Here is a 19,326-nt window from a genome sequence, read left to right on the forward strand (position 1 = left end):
CGCGTTACTACACACCTCTGGCGGTAGTAGTGGGTTTCAGTAGGCCTTTAACATTGCTGTATGTATACTTTTGACCCAGCAGATTCGGTCACATTTTCAGTAGACCTATAATAAATTAATAAAAGAACCAAACTTCATGAATGTTTTTGTGACAAACAAGTATGTGCTCCAATCACTCTTTCACAAAAAAAAATAAGAGTTGTTGAAAATATTGGAAACTCAAGACAGCCATGACATTTTGTTATTTACAAGTCTCCCGTCCAAAGGCAAAACCCAGTAACTAAATGTTGGTGAAAACTGAACTGATAATAATTTTGGAGTTCCTAGGTGATATGCTTTACATTAGTGTATGCGATATTGTAATTTGTTCCGTAAGTAAGCTGTTACGTGCATGGCAGGACCTAGCAACTACCACATAACCGCGTAGATACAACAGAAAAACCTAGTATCTCAAGGGACCAATCGGAGCTTCATTGTCAGTCGCCTTATTGTCTTTAATGAGACATTTGCACGAATGGGGGCCGACGGTCAACCTGATTATGTGATATTATGGCACGAGGGGATATTTGGAAGGTTGGCCCAGGTTGCATACTCTTTTGGGCAGATAACTGTGGAGGTCAAAATAAAAACTGGACGCTGTACACGGCTCTTGCCCAATGTGCAAACGCAGAATGGGGCCCACCCGAGATTGTGATAAGATATCTGAAGAAAGGGCACACGTTCATGAGAGCAGATTCGATCCATGGCTCAATCGGCAAGAAAATGAAAGCTCAAGAAAACATCTATACGGTTGATGACTTTGTAGATCTTTGTAAGACAGCATCAAGATAGATTGGTTTTCCTTTGTTTTCTCATAATCAGCTAGAAGTGAGTTACTAGATTTTGCCTTTGGACGGGAGAAGTGTATGTAAACTTTTGACCACATACATGCACGTCGATACAGAAATCAAACGTCGATAGATAAATCTTAAAAGATATGATATGCTACCATCTAGTGGTGGTTTGTAGTTTATAATTTTCAAGTGCTGTCCATGAACATTGTTTGTTCTTCTTTCCTATAAGCACAAATGAGGTGAAATGAAAATGACAAATTGTACACGATCACCATGCATTTAATATAATGTAATTAACATGTAAAAATGAACATTTAAAAAAAGCTCCAGCGACCACGGTATCATTCACATTTTAACAGTTCTGCTATAAGCGATTGATTTATCTTAACTAAGAGTAATTTTGCAGTTCGCTTTGTATTTAAAACATGTCTCGAGTAGCTGTATTCATGTCGTTAAATAATGCTTTGGAGCCGGACGTGAAATGGTCGCGGACTGATGACGCCGCTGTATAACTTCACGACCACTATGGCGTCCCATGCGAGCGAGCTGGAAATCGCAAAGAAAAATTTAACTGACGCTATCGGCGAGAATGTGAAACAGTAAGTGAAAATCTATTACCGTTTGTGGATTTGATGTTTACGTTCATTCGCTTGGTTTGTATATGGTAATTGAGTGACATTCGGAGGCTGCTTGTGAGTTAGCCGGTGGCTAGCTTTTACTAGTGATGGCGGCGTTCTCCTTAGCAACAGTTATTGCACTCTAAATGAGTGAATTTATCGCCTTAAAAGTGTGCGTTTTTAACGCAAACAAATCATATGCTATTTTTATATCATTAGATATTATGGGGTGGTTGGTAGAGTGGCCGTGCCTGCAACTTGAGGGTTCCAGGTTCGAATCCCACTTCAGCCATCCTTGTCCCTGCCGTTGTGTCCCTGGGCAAGACACTTTCCCCACCTGCTCCCAGTGCCACCCACGCAGGTTGAAATGTAACTTAAATATTGGGTTTCACTATATAAAGCGCTTTGAGTCACTAGAGAAAAGCGCTATACAATTATAACTCACTTCACTAATATTGTAAATGTTGTTCAATGTAAATTTAGGTGCCAATCCGCTTGCTTTCTGAACGTGCAAGTTCCCCTTTGAAGCTATTAGTTTGTTTAAGTGATAGAATATTAAACAGTGGTATTTGTTCCCGTTATACACACGACAAACATGCATTATTCTTGATTTAATACATATTTTTCCGCTTATCCGAGGTTGGGTCCCGGGGCTAGCAGCCTAAGCAGGGAAGCCCAGACTTCCCTCTCCCCAGCCACTTCGTCTAGCTCTTCCCGGGGGATCTCGAGGCGTTCCCAGGCCAGCCGGGAGACATAGTCTTCCCAACGGGTCCTGGGTCTTCCCCGTGGCCTCCTACGGGTTGGACGTGCCCTAAACACCTCCCTAGGGAGGCGTTCGGGTGGCATCCTGACCAGATGCCCGAACCACCTCATCTGACTCCTCTCCATGTGGAGGAGCAGTGGCTTTACTTTGAGCTCCTCCCGGATGACAGAGCTTCTCACCCTATCTCTAAGGGAGAGCCCTGCCACACGGCGGAGGAAACTCATTTCGGCCGCTTGTACCCGTGATCTTATCCTTTCGGTCATGACCCAAAGCTCATGACCATAGGTGAGGATGGGAACGTAGATCGACCGGTAAATTGAGAGCTTTGCCTTCCGGCTCAGCTCCTTCTTCACCACAATCAATTTATATTGATTTAATCAGTCAATCAAAGTTTATTTATATAGCCCTAAATAACGGAGTGTCTCAAAGGGCTGCACAAGCCTCAACGACATCCTCGCCTAAGATCCCACATCAGGGCAAGGAAAAACTCAACCCAATGGGCTACAATGGGCGACCTGTACAATTGATGTCGAGTGGATCTAGTTAATAGTGTGAGAGTCCAGTCCATAGTGGGGCCAGCAGGAGATCTTGAGTGGAGACATGTCAGCAGCGCAGAGACATCCCCAACTGATGCACAGCTAGCGCGTCATCTATCTGAAGTGAAGTGAAGTTTATTTATATAGCGCTTTTTCTCGAGTGACTCAAAGCCCTTTACATAGTGAAACCCAATATCTAAGTTACATTCAAACCAGTGTGTGTGGCACTGGAAGCAGGTGGGTAAAGTGTCTTCCCCAAGGACACAACGGCAGTGACTAGGTTGGCAGAAGCGGGAATCGAACCTGCAACCCTCAAGTTACTGGCACGCCCACTCTACAAACCGAGCTAAACCGCCCCAGAGGTCACCTGATAACCTCTCCACAAAGGAGAGGGGGGCCGAGCAGAAAAGAGACGGCAGATCAACTGGTCTAAAAGGGGGGTCTAGTTAAAGGCTATAGTAGGGCTGGGCGATATATCGATATACTCGATATATCAATATCGAGGGTTTGTCTCTGCGATAAAGAAAATGACTATATCGTGATATTCAGGTATACATTCTCACACAGTTGCTTCTGGCTGCGGGCATTGCACTACAGGCACTCTTTCTTGTCTCTCCATCTCACAGAGACTTAAACAAGCGCACCTTCTTACATACGTCACATAATGACGCACGCACGTCACATGCCCTAGCGGAGCAGAGAGGTAGCGACATGGGTAACTTTAGCTGTGGTTCTAACGGAGCGGTGCTAGTGGTAATATGAGAGAAAGAAGGTGCGAATATGGTAACAAATGAAGGAAAAATAATTAATTCCCTAGAAAAACAGTCTGGCGGTGGTTTGACTTCAAGCGGAAATATGTCAAACAGACAACTCTAATTTGTAAAGTGTGGGGCAAAATTGTTGCTACAAAAAATAGCTGCACTGCCAATGTAGCATCATTTGAAAAGTCACCTGCTAGAGAATGAAGAGTGCTTACTCCGCATGTCAACATCTTTGTTCGGTGCCACACCAACAAAATGCCGAGGCAACCATTTCCACATCAACACCATACGAAAATAAATAGTCAACAACAGAAGGAGCTAACGTCCGCAGGAACCTACCACTTAGTGAAGGATTTGATTTCCTATTATGCAGCTCATTTTTATTTGACACTTATTGAAATATCTTGTGTGACATAATGAACGCAAAAGTGCACTTTATTTGTTTTAAACTATTGTAGTGGCGTTCTTTACAAAAAGTGCACTTTAATTTAGTGTCGTTTTGATGTCATCTAATAGCTTGTTTTAAAATGTCTCTGACAATCTTGCACTTTCTGTTTTGAAATGACATGAATGTTTGTGCCACTGCTTACAAACTATTTAATAAATAGTTTGGTCAATTGACTTAGTGTGATTTCCCTCTCTGCATGAGAGTTTAAAATGAACATATATTAATGCAGTATGAACAAGAATGTTTTAATGTAGACACATAGAATCATCATACTGCTGTGATTATATGTATCAAGTGTTCATTCAAGGCTAAGGCAAAATGTCGAGATATATATCGTGTATCGTGAAATGGCCTAAAAATATCGAGATATTAAAAAAAGCGCATATCGCCCAGCCCTAGGCTAGAGTATACAAATTAGTTTTAAGATGGGACTTAAATGCTACTACTGAAGTAGCATCTCTAACAGTTACTGGGAGAGCATTCCAATTGTGTCGTTCAAAACTGTTTTAATACTGACGTTTGTAATTTGTTTTGTGTCTCTCCATGCAGTTACTGGGCCAACCTGAAACTGTGGTTCAAGCATAAGATCAGCAAGGAAGAGTTTGACATTGAGGCACGGCGCCTGTTGGCCCAGGAAAATGGTTTGGAGTGCAAATATAGCTTTGAAATAGTGTAAAACGCGACACTTTAATTTCACTTTCCCTCTGTGCAGTCCATGTTCACAATGATTTCCTCCTGGCCATACTCACACGATGCCAGATCATCGTCTCCACACCAGGTAAGTTGTAGTATTTTTGTTATTCTTTTAATTGTGGTCAGGTTTTTTTTTTTTTATGCCTACACAATTTTACAATGCAAGCTTTGAGCTGGTTAGCTCAGTTGGTAACGGTGCAAAATTTAATATAACTGCCCAAGACAAGCAGTGTGGCAAGTAGAAAAATATAATGTGAATGTTGCGCCACTGTGATTTAAAAAAATAAAATAAAAATCCCCATTTGGTGTTGAAATTGGCTTTATAATATTGACTTGAATTGATCTTAATACTAAGCACACTTGTTAAAGCTACTTTGGTCAAAATTGCATTAAATGTATATTTAAATCCATTTTTAAAGAATATATGCGTCATAGCAAATCATGCAATGTCATATCAACCATGTCCCTTCCGTCACAGGTATTTTGGAGATTTAGGGGAAACCCTGATGTTAAAAAAAAAAATGTCTTACATTACAGTCATGCTCCGTCAGATATGTTTTGTAATGTTATTCTGTGATATTTGCAGCTACAAAAAAATGCTAGTACACCAATTTAGGAATATGAGGGCTGGTGGTAGGGTGCAGTTGTATTTTATAACACGGGGCAGCACAGTCATACAGGGGTTAGTGCATGTGCTTCACAATACAAAGGTCCTGGGTTCGATCCCCAGGCTCAAGGTCTTACTGTGTGGAGTTTGCATGTTCTCCCCATGACTGCGTGGGTTCCCTCCGGGTACTCCAGCTTCCTCCCACCTCCAAAGACATGCACCTTCGGACAGGTTGATTGGCAACACAAAACATTGGCACTAGTGTGTGACTCTGAGTGTGAATGTTGTCTGTCAAAGTGGTGATTTGTCCAGGGTGTAACATGCCTTCCGCCCGAATGCAGCTGAAATAACTGAAAACATGTTTTATATTGTAGTTTCTTCAAAATAGCCACCCTTTGCTCTGATTACTATTTTGCACACTCTTGGCATTCTCTCTGTGAGCTTCAAGAGGAGTCACCTGAAATGGTTATCACTTCACAGGTGTGCTTGAGGCTCATGAAGAGAATGACAAGAGTGTGCAAAGCAATAATCAGAGCAGTGGCTATTTTGAAGAAACTAGAATATAAAACATGTTTTCAGTTATTTCAACTTTTTTTTGTTAAGTACATAACTCCTCGTGTGTTCATTCATAGTTTTGATGCCTTCAATGACAATCTGCAATGTAAATAGTCATGAAAATTAAGAAAACGCATTGAATGAGGAGAAGATGTCCAAACTTTTGGCCTGTACTGTACATTGGATTGGTTTTAGCATATTTGATGTACAAAACATATCAAAGTGGCCGCTTTGCATCCTTAAATTCTTGGAAAAAGTTAGCAGTTTGTGTAACTATACTGTTACCTGGCAGCCTCATTTCAAACTGAAAACAACAGAAACACAAAATATGTATCTTTTAACTTATTTCAATGTCACACTGAAATTAAACTGGTCATTTTCCTTAATTTACACATAAGGTAAAAATTTACAACCGTCCAAAAGGTCTTGCTCAGCTGAGGAATCAAGATTCAAAATAAACATAGAAGTCTTGAACAATACGCTTGAATACACACTGTTTATATCTGCACGTATACAATACATATAAAGTCATGATAGGCTCATGATGAACACAACTGGCGGTTGTATAAAATGACTTCTTATATAGCACTTTGAGCATTGCTATTGTGTGTACAATTTCATTTGATTTACTTCCTTTTGTGACCTCCAGAGGGCGCTGGACAGCTACAATGGCAAGGTGGCTCTGCTTCAAAGCCAGGAAAACCCAAAGGAAAGAAGAAATGTTCTTCCAGACAGAAATTTGATGTAAGACCTTTTTTCTTCTTTTCTTGGTGTAAAACCTATGTTTGCTTTGTGGGGTGAGGCATTTCCATGCTAATATTCGTCATACATGTGTATACCTTCAGCATCGTTTCCAGCCTCAGAACCCTCTGAGCGCAGCGCAACCGTTCAGCCCTCGGGAGGCGGCCGGTGAGGATGAGGAGCTGCGTCTCAGCGCCCACACTCTGTTGCTGCCCACCCGGGGCCAGCTGGAGGCCCGCATGATGGTGACGGCATTTGAACTGGGCTTGGATAACATCACAGAGGACTCCATCACTGCGATGACCTGCGCCGTGGAGGTGAGTGGAAACAGCTGATTGCGTGCATTAAAATAATAGTTGATAAATTCCCACTGCGGCTAGATGTTTAATGTGAACGTTCCTTGCTGGACTACAAGAGTGATTACAGTGAAACCTCGAGTTAAGACTTTAATTCGTTCTTGAACATGGTTCGCCAACCAAAAAGTTCTTACAGTTAAACAGATTTCCCCATTAGAAACAATGTAAAGGTAAATAATTGGTTCTCGCCCCGACAAGAGTCTCTATTCTATATTAGGCTAGATGAGGAAAATCCTGAAGGAATTGCGTGTGAATGCTAAACTATTTGTTAGGTAAATTTTTTTATATGTCAAGAGATGGTATTTAAAAATTGCAGCATTGTGTTTGTTAGATGTGTCCTTATCCGATATTGATGTCGGTCTGATATCAGAAAGAAAAAAAGTAAATCAGATTATATTTGCCTGCATCGAAAATGTTTACTGTTTACTAGTACAAAGCCCAACAGCGAGTTTAAGGGGCTGTTTGCAACCTGCCACGTATGCCTAAAATGATCAAAATACGTAAATAACGAATATTATTATAGATGTTCCTGTTAAGACATCACCTATATACATTCATCATGTATATAAAACCCTAATGGAAGTGTTTGGAATTGAACCATTCCAATAAGCTCCATTGTAAGCAGACCAAATGTATCAAATGTATTTAATATTTAGAATGCTTAAAAAAAGTCCATTCGTCATGTGAAAGACATGATGTTTGGCGCATTTTAAATGGTTATTAATCAGATTTTATAGGCAGAATAGTGGAGCTTCCGAAGTCAGCTTACAGCTGTGCTGTAAGGTGACTTTTATTTGTTTATTTAATATTTAGAATGCATTAAAGAAAAAATGTGTTGTCATGTCCTTAATAATGATTGTGAACGATAGGCAAAATAAAATTAGAAAAGTGCAACTCCCCTTTAACAGAACGCATTGAATAAATAAATGTCTATATTTGTCACAATTAAAAGTTTAAATTTGTGAAACACTAATGCTCGATCCAAATTAAATGTTGGCTTTGATTATCTTTCATTTTTCATGTTCGTACATGCACAGATTTCCAAAGCGTGTGCTCACCCACAAGATATAGTCGTGTACGAAATGATTAGATAATGGCTGCAATGGCCGTGCAGAGTTTAATCAGAGGAGCCGAACCATAAATCACTCCAAACACCTCCCTTGCACCGGGGTTTGAACTAGGAAAAGGGCTGGTTACACTGCAATGAGGTGGCGACTTGTCCATGGTGTACCCCGCCATCCGCCCGAATGCAGCTAAGATAGGCTCCAGTACACCCCGCGACCCTTAAACGGACAAGCGGTAGAAAATGGTTGGATGGATAGGGCTGGTCATACTGATCGAACACGAGCGCCTTCCAAGCATCAACCTAACCGTGACATTACAGTTTTAACAGCTAAATGTCCTCCAATAACCACACAATGTTGGTTTTTACTTGTACTTCAGTGAAATAATTTGCAAAGGTAGACATGCTAGGCTGTAGGCTACTAAGAGCAAGCAGCTACACAACAGCTAAGCACACAAGCTAGACGTTTAGTAAGTGCCTTTTATTGAACAAAAAAATGCAAAATTTGTCAATATAAACAGATATCAAGTAATTACAGTTGTATGCTACTAAGTCTACAAGGCAAAAGCGTATTCGAAATTATGCAGTAACAAATGTGTTACTGGATAATTAAAACGGGGCGGTATAGCGCGGTTGGTAGAGTGGCCGTACCAGCAACTTGAGGGTTCCAGTTTCAATCCCCGCTTCCACCATCCTAGTCACTGCCGTTGTGTCCTCGGGCAAGACACTTTACCCACCTGCTCCCAGTGCCACCCACACTGATTTAAATGTAATTTACATATTTGGTTTCACTATGTTATTAACACGCTTTGAATCACAGGAGAAAAGTGCTATATAAATATAATTCACTTCACTATACTGCTCACAGGACGGCTTCAGAGGGGACTGTTTGGTGCCGTTTACAAAAAGTGTGTTTGGGAAACTCATTTTCCTACCGAGCGTGTCAAACATGGAACACAATTCCTGTGAAAATAAGGGAACTAACAACACAGGCAGCATTTTATAAGGCCTTGAAAAATTGGCTGTTTGGAAACCAAAACTCTTATGATATCTGATAGGCTACTTGTATAAATTAAGGTGTATACTACAAAATATGTATTTTATCAATTGTTTTATGTATTCATGACAGACAAAAGGTACATGTGTGACAGTGGGTGTCTACAGCAGCATGCACCTAACTCTTAGAATTTTTATTTTTTTATATTGTGAATCTGTACCTGTTTTGAATGTGTTTGTCTCAATATTAACTTCAATATGCCAGGGGACGAGAGATGGAAATTAGCCATTGGCTATAATCTCACATATTTACATGTCAAATGTTCATTATTATTTATTTTCCCTTTTAAATAAACTAAATCTCAATCTGAAAAAAGTCTGTTTTACCCATCCACGCTCAAAAGCTGCAACCGGAGACTCTTGAGTTTTTCAAAATCTCAGTTTTTAAGGACAAAACCTAAGTGGCCGCAAAGACAAGAGGCTTAATGCATAGAAAGATACCCTTATTTTTGTGGATATGGTCATCATTTGTAATTTTACTATTCATACAGTGTTCATCTTTAGTACCTTCTTTGATTAATTATTACGACAGGGCTTATGGGTGTCCTTACCTACCAGACTTAGCTAAGCCTGATTCCAAGCTGTGTTTTATTGCAGCACCACTTGAAAGATGTTTTGACTGCTGTAATTTCCCGGAGGAAAGCGTATCGCTTACGGGAAGGTCGTTTCCCTTACGCCTTTGGCAGTGATGTCACACCGCAGCCTTATCTCAAGAACAGCCTGGCTGCATATAACACAGTCACTGAATGGTAGGAGCAATGTTTACTCTCTCAATCCTAGTTGTGTTCCACTGCCATTTTTAATATGTCTTGTCTTTTTTTTTTTTTTTAGCCCCCCTCCGAGTGCGTCTCTACCAGCGGGCCCACTGCCTCAAATTTCCCCAGATGAGGCAGAGCAGCAAGCCGTTCACTTGTTGGCTTGTTCTGCGCACAGCTTCCACATGGCCCTCCCACCCGTCACCATGTTTGACCTTCTGGAGGCCTTACAGGTCAGAATGTCATACTGTACACCTTTGTTAGCTTCTGAAGCAAAGTTTAGGGTGACATAACCACATCTTATGATAGCCTACGTGATCAAAAATGATTTGTTGTCAGTAATGATATTCAATTGTCGTATTAAACAATATGGAGTTGGGCTTTAAAATGTTTTTGGGCTTTTAAGGAGTTCTTTGTTCTTTCAGTACCATTATTTTCCGGATTATAGAGCGTACTGGTATATAAGCCGCACCCACGACTAGGGCTGGGCAATATGACAAAAAACTATGTCTACAAACCCTGTTTCCATATGAATTGGGAAATTGTTAGCTGTAAATATAAACGGAATACAATGATTTGCAAATCCTTTTCAACCAATATTCAATTGAAGGCACTACAAAGACAAGATAGTTGATGTTCAAACTCATAAACTTTTTTTTTTTTTTTTTGGGCAAATAATAATTAACTTAAAGTTTCATGGCTGCAACACGTGCCAAAGTAGTTGGGAAAGGGCATGTTCACCATTGTGTTACATCACCTTTTCTTTTAACAACACTCAATAAACGTTTGGGAACTGAGGAAATTAATTGTTGAAGCTTTGAAAGTGGAATTTTTTTCCCATTCTTGTTTTATGTAGAGCTTCAGTCGTTCAACAGTCCGGGGTCTCCGCTGTCGTATTTCACGCTTCATAATGCGCCACACATTTTCCATGGGAGACAGGTCTGGACTGCAGGCGGGCCAAGAAAGTACCCGCATTCTTTTTTTACGAAGCCACGCTGTTGTAACACGTGATGAATGTGGCTTGGCATGGTCTTGCTTAAATAAGCAGGGGCATCCATGAAAAAGACGGCACTTAGATGGCAGCATATGTTGTTCCAAAACCTGTATGTACCTTTCAGCATTAATGGTGCCTTCACAGATGTGTAAGTTACCCATGCCTCGGACACTAATGCACCCCCATACCATCACAGATGCTGGCTTTTGAACTTTGTGTCCATAACAGTCTGGATGGTTCGCTTCCCCTTTGGTCTGGATGACACGATGTCGAATATTTCCAAAAACAATTTGAAATGTGGACTCGTCAGACCACAGACCACTTTTCCACTTTGCATCAGTCCATTTTAGATGATCTCGGGCCCAGAGAAGCCGGCGGCGTTTCTGGATGTTGTTGATAAATGGCTTTCGCTTTGCATAGTAGAGCTTTAACTTGCCCTTACAGATGTAGCGACCAACGGTATTTAGTGACAGTGGTTTTCTGAAGTGTTCCTGAGCCCATGTGGTGATATCCTTTAGAGATTGATGTCGGTTTTTGATACAGTGCCGTAACAGGGATCGAAGGTCACGGTCATTCAATGTTGGTTTCCGGCCATGCCACTTACTTGGAGTGATTTCTCCAGATTCTTTTAACCTTTGATGATATTATGGACCATAAATGTTGAAATCCCTAAATTTCTTGCAATTGTACTTTGAAAAACTTTGTTCTTAAATTGTTTGACTATTTGCTCATGCAGTTGTGGGCAAAAGGGTGTACCTCGCCCCATAATTTCTTGTGAAAGACTGAGCATTTTTTTGGGAAGCTGTTTTTATACCCAATCATGGCACCCACCTGTTCCCAATTAGCCTGCACACCTGTGGGATGTTCCAAATAAGTGTTTGATGAGCATTCCTCAAGTTTATCTATTGCCACCTTTCCCAACTTCTTTGTCACGTGTTGCTGGCATCAAATTCTAAAGTTAATGATTATTTCCCCAAAAAAAAGTTTGAGTTTGAACATCAAATATGTTGTCTTTGTAGCATCTTCAACTCAATATGGGTTGAAAAGGATTTGCAAATCATTGTATTCCGTTTATATTTACATCCAACACAATTTCCCAACTCATATGGAAACGGGGTTTGTATATATTTTTGCTTCAACTCGATATTCGATATATATCTCGATAGGGATGATACTCCAAACCGGTTTTCCCGGTTGTTCGATAAGAAAAGAACCGAGTCCTCGGACTCGAACCCCTTTTTGGTAACCGGTACCCATTATCGAGACCACTATAGTAAAGAAAAAGAGTTTGTTCTTTATTCGAATCTGTCCCGAACAGAAATGCTCCATGAGACATCACAAGAAACGACGTCACGTAGTTCAGTCATTAGGCGCAGATAGCGAAAGCAGGAAAACAACGGACGGGAAAAAGCGCTCCAAGGTGTAATAAAGTTCAAAACAAAAGACATAATCCAATGAATAACTTTACTGAGAGATTTGAACAGGGTACAAACACATGACCAACGCTTTTACGAGCAACCGGAAACATAGCAACCAGGCTAGCAACGCACCTCCTTTACGGCAGCTGTCGCAACGTTCTTAAAGCAACCGCAGCACATACATATATATATATATATACATATAGATACAACATATTCCCCTTGTTAAACGTTTGTTTTTCTTTCCTTGTAAACAAAGCAAAATCACACTATATGTGTTGTCAGTCTAATTATAAATAATGCAGACGAGGCGTGTTGGCTGAGTTCTTAACGTTTACTGCCGGGTGACAACATGCAACAACACTTTTCGGGGCTACCGCGCATGCTTGTCACTCCCGTTGCATGCTGGGTAGTGTAGTTGTTATATTCCTTAGCTCATACAGAAATAATGTTAACTCAATAAAGTCTTTTTTTTTTAGCTTTAACTTCATATTTTACAATTCTAACCACATTTGCAAACAACTTTTCTCTTCATAGAATTTTCTTTCAATAAAGAAATAAAGTGCAAAAATGTCAAAGTATCATAACAAACAGTTATGTCAAATAATAGCAGAAGTGCACTTTTTGGAGAGTTGTATTTTCAGTTTTTTGCCCAAGGGACTGATTTTATTTAACACTATATTATTATTTATACACCTATAGCGATCACAGAGACAGGTTGTTTTTGTGTTACTGTATATATTTGTTTTTCTGAAAAATCCCACTTAATATACTTCGGGTAACAACAGTCAATATTTATTTATTTTATTTTATTTTTTTAGGGGGGTAACAGTCAATATTTATTAGATTTTATTTTTTTCTTATATAATAAAAGTGAGCTTTTGTTAAACCAACTATTGTTGTTTTTTTTCCAAGTACAACAACTTATCCGGACTCGATAAGAGAATCGATAAGGAATCGGTTCTATAAGAGGATTCGATAATAGGCTCGAACTCGATAATTTCTTATCAAACATCATCCCTAAATTTTTCGGTGAAAATATACGTATAAAGATATTCATTTTTGAGTGATATTCACTGAAATTGAACTGCATGACAACTGTACTGTAAACAGTCAGTGGCACTTTTATTAACCCAGTTAGTCAAGATGGGTATTAACAGCACAGACAAGAAACTGTTTTAGTACAGAATTAAGTAACATAAATAAAATAGAAAAATATTATTTTACATAAAATAAATAACATAGTAATACAACATGTATCAAACCCGGATAAAAAAAATACATGTTTAATTCCCAGTCGACATTGTAATGGACGGTTCTGTGGTCCGACTAGAAGTGGTCCCCGCAATGTAAGCGACTTGACTTAACTGTGCGGCTATGATCTTCCTCACTTCGTCGTACATTTCGCTTGAATATTCTTGTTTCTCTTTTACGACACTTTCGTCGTAATTTGGGATGTCTGTTGTGATCTCCATTCCTGTTTCGCTGACCCACCCTATCTTGCCTCTGATCGGCCTGTCCGTAATGTTTTGCCCTAATCTTAACCAATTGTGACTCACCATTTTAAACCAACCAACTAGTCATTTATTTTCTAATATGTAAACCACCAAATCATTGATCTTTCCCTTATATTTTGTCCCCTGCCCGTGGAATTGCAGTAGTCCATCTCCCTCTCTTTTCTTTTGCAGCATGTAGCTTAGCTGCATGGGTCTAAAAATAGCTAAGCTACAGAAATTGCTACTTGTTTAAAAAGTGGCGAAGCTACTGGGAAATGTAGTTAAGCTACGTAGTTGGTGGTGGCACAGTCAGGCTATATATTTGCTTGTGTGTTGTTGTAGGTCAGTGCAGTGGGGGGGAGACGACAAGCACCGCTTGGAAGGGGGAAGGAGAGGGGTTTAATAGCCCATGGAGTATTGCTGGGGAGAACAAGGAACACGACAAATAAGCGGCGTTTGGTCATTTTAACGTGAAAACAATGAAATTCATATTACGATATTTTCTTAATTCAAATGTTGTTTAAAAAATATATGGACATATCTTTCAAACAAGAGATATCACCCAGCCCTACCCATTACCGTATTTTTCCGACCATAGATTGCACTGGAATAATGGCGCACTGCTGATGAGCGAATCTATTTTCATACACAAGGTGCTCCAGATTATAAAGTGCATTAAAAGGGTCACATTATTTTTTTCTGCATTTAAAACACTTCCTTGTGGTCTACATAAAATGCAATGGTGCGGTTTCCCCTTAATGTAATTGAATGTGACGAACCGCCACAGCATCTTTATTACCACCACACCTTGGAAATAAGTTAGTTTTTTTTGTACTTTAAAATAAATTAAAGTAATATAACATATTGTAGCCCCCAGAAGAAATCACGCAAAGTCAGAGTACTGATTCCTGCTAAAATAGTTTTTGACTAATAGCAGGAATCATAGTACTGTAGCCCGATACCAATATTGGAGATTTGAGGGTTGGCTGATACCGCTATTAGTCGCTGTTAGACTTGAATGGGTTTAATGTTTGTCTCCTGCAGGTTCACCATGGAGTGATGCCCTCCCACACCATGTACGCTCTGAATATGGAGCGCATCCTGTCGCGCCTCTGGCATCCCAGCCATGAAGAACTGGAGCAGGACCACGTGCACAGGCAGCGTCTCGCTGCCAAGGATGCGGTGATGATCATCTGAGACCTCCATGGATTCTGTGTGCATAATAAGTGGCACATAAACTTTGTCCAGAGCTGAAAATAGTTTGGAAGTATTGGGTTCGGAAAACTGCAACTGTGTTGCATAGTAAGACGAACAATGGACCAAGATGAAACAAAACAGTTGGTGGACACAGAGTCAGCTTCATCCTAGTCAAGCCAGCAGATTGTCACTCGGTGAGAATTGTTTAAAGTGGTTTGTTGCAGGCCAGTGTTCCTCTTCATGTCACTGTGGCTCATATAAGTTAAAGGGCAGAGTTTTAGTTAAAAATGTCACACGCAAAAGTCAAACATATCGAGTCATATGATGTATAAAACCCAAAACCAGTGAAGTTGGCACTTTGTCAATCCATTCATTTTCTACTGCTTATTCCCTTTGGGGTCGCGGGTGGCGCTGGTGCCTATCTCAGCTACAAGCTGGCAGAAGGCGGGGTTGGCACTTTGTGTAAAACGTAAATAAAAACAGAATACAACTTATATTAAATTAAGTAGACTGCAGAAACAAGATACTTAAAGGCCTACTGAAACCCACTACTACCGACCACGCAGTCTGATGGTTTATATATCAATGATGAAATATTAACCTTGCAACACATGCCAATACGGCCTTTTTAGTTTACTAAATTGCAATTTTAAATTTCCCGCGAAGTTTCCTGTTGAAAACGTCGCGGAATGATGACGCATGCGTTTGACGTCTCCGGTTGTAGCGGACATTTTTTTCCAGCCCGATCCAAGCTATAAGTAGTCTGCTTTAATCGCATAATTACACAGTATTCCGGACATCTGTGTTGCTGAATCTTTTGCAATTTGTTCAATTAATAATGGAGACGTGAAAGTAGAAAGATGGAGGTGGGAAGCGGTGTATTGCGGCTGCCTTTAGCCACACAAACACAGCCGGTGTTCCCTTGTTCAAAATTCCCGAAGGTGAAGCTTTACTATGGAACAGAGCGGTCAAGCGAACATGGTTCCCGACCACATGTCAACCGGCAGGTTTCGGTGAGAAAATTGTGGTAATAAGTCGGCTCTTACCATAATTATGAGCGGAGCTTGCGTCCTCCTGCAGCTGCTGCGGACTATCACCTCCTCCCACTGGAGACACTGGCGGTCACCACATCCGTGACCACACCCCTCCGACTTTCAGGTACCATATAATCTCACTAAAACCCTAGTAACACAATGAGCAGATTAGGGATTTCCAAGAATTATCCTGGTCTTTTACTCTCAATATCCTCATCCAGGAATCTTTCATTCTTGCTCAAATTAATGGGGAAATTGTCGCTTTCTCGGTCCGAATCGCTCTAGCTGCTGGTGGCTATGATTGTAAACAATGTGAGGAGCCCTCACACCAGTGATGTCACGCGCACATCGTCTGTTACTTCCGGTAAAGGCAGGGCTTTTCTATTAGCGACCAAAAGTTGGGAACTTTATCGTCGATGTTCTCTACTAAATTATTTCAGCAAAAATATGGCAATATCGCGAAATGATCAAGTATGACACATAGAATGACCTGTTATCCCCGTTTGAATAAGAACATCTCATTTCAGTAGGCCTTTAACGTTCCAACTAGTAAACTTTTTTGCAAATATTAGCTCTTTTGGAATTTGATGCCTGCAAAATGTTTCAAAGAGGCTGGCACAAGTGGCAAAAAGACTGAGAAAGTTGAGGAATGCGCATCAACCACTTATTTGCAACATCCCACAGGTGAACAGGGTTATTGGGAACAGGTGGGTGCCATGATTGGGTATAAAAGCAGCTTCCATGAAATACTCAGTCATTCACGAACAAAGATGGGGCGAGGGTCACCACTTTGTGAACAAATGCGTGAGCAAATTGTCTCAACTACAACATTTCTCAATGAGCTAATGCAAGGAATTTAGGGATTTCACCATCTACGGTCTGTAATATCATCAAAAGGTTCAGCGAATCTGGATAAATCACTGCACGTGAGTGATGATATTACAGACCTTCGATCCCTCAGGCGGTACTGCATCAAAAAGCGACATCAGTGTGTAAAGGATATCACCACATGGGCTCAGGAACACTTCAGGAAACCACTGTCAGTAACTACAGTTCATCGCTACATCTTTAAGTCCAAGTTAAAACTACTATGCAAAGCGAAAGCCATTTATCAACAACACCCAAAAACGCAGCCGGCTTCGCTGAGCCCGAGCTCATCTAAGATGGACTGATCCAAAGTGCAAAAGTGTTCTGTGGACTGACGAGTCCACATTTCAAATTGTTTTTTGAAACTGGACGTCGTGTCCTCCGGAACAAAGAGCAAAAGAACCATCCGGATTGTTACAGGCACAAAGTTCAAAAGCCAGCATCTGTGATGGTATGGGAGTGTGTCCAAGGCATGGGTAACTTACACATCTGTGAAGGCACCACTAATCCTGAAAGATGCATACAAGTTTTGGAGCAACATATGTTGCCGCCGCTTATTTCAGCAAGACGATGCTAAGCCACATGTTACAACAGTGTGGCTTCGTAGGTACTAGACTGGCCTGCCTGTAGTCAAGACCTGTCTCCCATTAAAAATGTGCGGCGCAGTATGAAGCCTAAAATACCACAACGGAGACCCCTGATTGTTGAACAACTTAAGCTGTACATCAAGCAAGAATGGGAAAGAATTCCACCTGAAAAGCTTAAACAAATGGTCTCTTTAGTTCCCAAACATTTACTGAGTGTTGTTAAAAGGAAAGGCCATGTAACACAGTGGTAAAAATGTCCCTGTGCCAACTTTTTTGCAATGTGTTGCTGCCATTAAATTCAAAATTAATGATTATTTGCGAAAAAAAATTAAGTTTCTCAGTTCAAACATTAAATATCTTGTCTTCTCGGTCTATTCAATTGAATATAAGCTGGGAAAAGGATTTGCAAATCATTGTATTCTGTTTTTATTTACAATTTACACAACGTGCAAATTTTACTGGTTTTGGGTTTTGTGCTGCATCAAAACAAATAGCCGAAAGTACATTTCAGACCCTCCAGGATTTCGCAATGTTGCAAATTCAACTAATCCTCATGAATTGTGTACGACCTCGCAAGTTTGTCCAACTTCCCCACACGCTCTGGCCAATCAAATTCTTCCCTGAGTAGCACACGTCAACGTATCTAACCAATCAAGTGTGACTCAGGATGCACTATTAAATGTTTCATGTCTCGACCAGGGGTCCCCAAACTTTTTCCAATCAGGGCCACAGACTGACAAATCAAAGGACGTGGGCGCCATGTTGGTAGTTTTCACCTTCACAACCAGTACGATGTATTTTTTTTCTTCAAAGAGCTAGAAAAAGCAATTTCAGTAATTTCATGTGAATGTTGAAGAGCCAAAGCCAAACGTAGATGCTGACTGTGAGCACGCTGGTGGGATAGCGTCAAATAACAAAAAAAATATTAGCAAAATTAGCTAAAAAAGCTTTAGCATACTAAAATGCTAACTGTAATTTGTGACCAAAACCAAAATGTAATACTCAGAGGTGTGTTTCTGAAATGTTTTAAATGCTAGTCTGCCTAACATGCATCCAAAATATGACACAGGTGTATACCAACAAAATTCGTTAAACAAAAGATAGCTTAATAACATTAGCATGTTAATGTGTATCACTCGTTAAGTTACAAAATATTTTACGCTGAGGTGTATACCTACAAAAAAAGGCTAGCATGCTAATGTTAAAATTCTGTCGATTTTTCCGCGGGCCGTACTGTGGAAACCCCTGGTGTAGACAAACCCAGAAAAACAACTTCGAACATTCTCGACTCTTTATTGTTTGAAGATCACAACTCTTATATTCTCTTGAAGATCAGACACTCTTCTGGTTCCTGTCTACAGCGCTAAGCCTTCAGGGTAATGTAGTATAAAACATTGCGCACACCCATGTCTTTGATGATAATCGATCATCTCATTTACCAACAAATATCACCGCTATATAAAGCACTCAACAGTTTCCTAATGTTCTCAGTGTGTTGTAACAAATTAAAGTTTAAAATAACAAAAAGTGTAAAACATAGACGGAGAATGTCTGCAACACATGGACGACAGAGGAGACCGCAGACAACTACACTAATTTGACAATTTGCTGCCATGATCTGAAACAGTGCCAAATATTTGATTCATTATTAAAGTACAGTGTTTTATTTTTCTAGATTCAAACTGTGTAATGTTACACTGGCCCAAAATGATTAAATACACTTGCCTTGTTTTTAATGACTGCTTAGGCCTACTATGCTACTGTATTTTATTGTTGGTCGTTATGGGGGTACTTGGAGGTCAAAATGTTTTTTGGAGGTGAAAAAAGTTTGAGAACCATGTCCATTTGTAAGTTAGACTTTGTTACACATTGCGACATCTACTGCAGCTTTTTTTAAAAAGCTGCTGAGTCACGAAAAAAGCCTTTGAAATGCTGGATGGACCAATTTA

General features: G+C 40.2%; 1 protein-coding gene across 1 annotated transcript; it reads left to right on the forward strand.

Moving 5' to 3' along the window:
- Positions 1-1,314: 1,314 nt before the first annotated feature.
- tada1 (transcriptional adaptor 1) lies at positions 1,315-19,108 on the forward strand. The gene is made up of 8 exons (XM_061890105.1): positions 1,315-1,432; positions 4,508-4,599; positions 4,671-4,736; positions 6,463-6,557; positions 6,659-6,871; positions 9,627-9,778; positions 9,861-10,017; positions 14,737-19,108. Exons 1-8 carry the CDS (start codon positions 1,329-1,331, stop codon positions 14,887-14,889), a joined length of 1,032 nt encoding a protein of 343 aa, XP_061746089.1. The 5' UTR covers positions 1,315-1,328; the 3' UTR covers positions 14,890-19,108.
- The last annotated feature ends 218 nt before the right edge of the window (positions 19,109-19,326 follow it).

This window comes from Nerophis ophidion, linkage group LG28 (genome assembly GCF_033978795.1).
Source record: "Nerophis ophidion isolate RoL-2023_Sa linkage group LG28, RoL_Noph_v1.0, whole genome shotgun sequence".
Taxonomy (NCBI): Eukaryota; Metazoa; Chordata; class Actinopteri; order Syngnathiformes; family Syngnathidae; genus Nerophis; species Nerophis ophidion.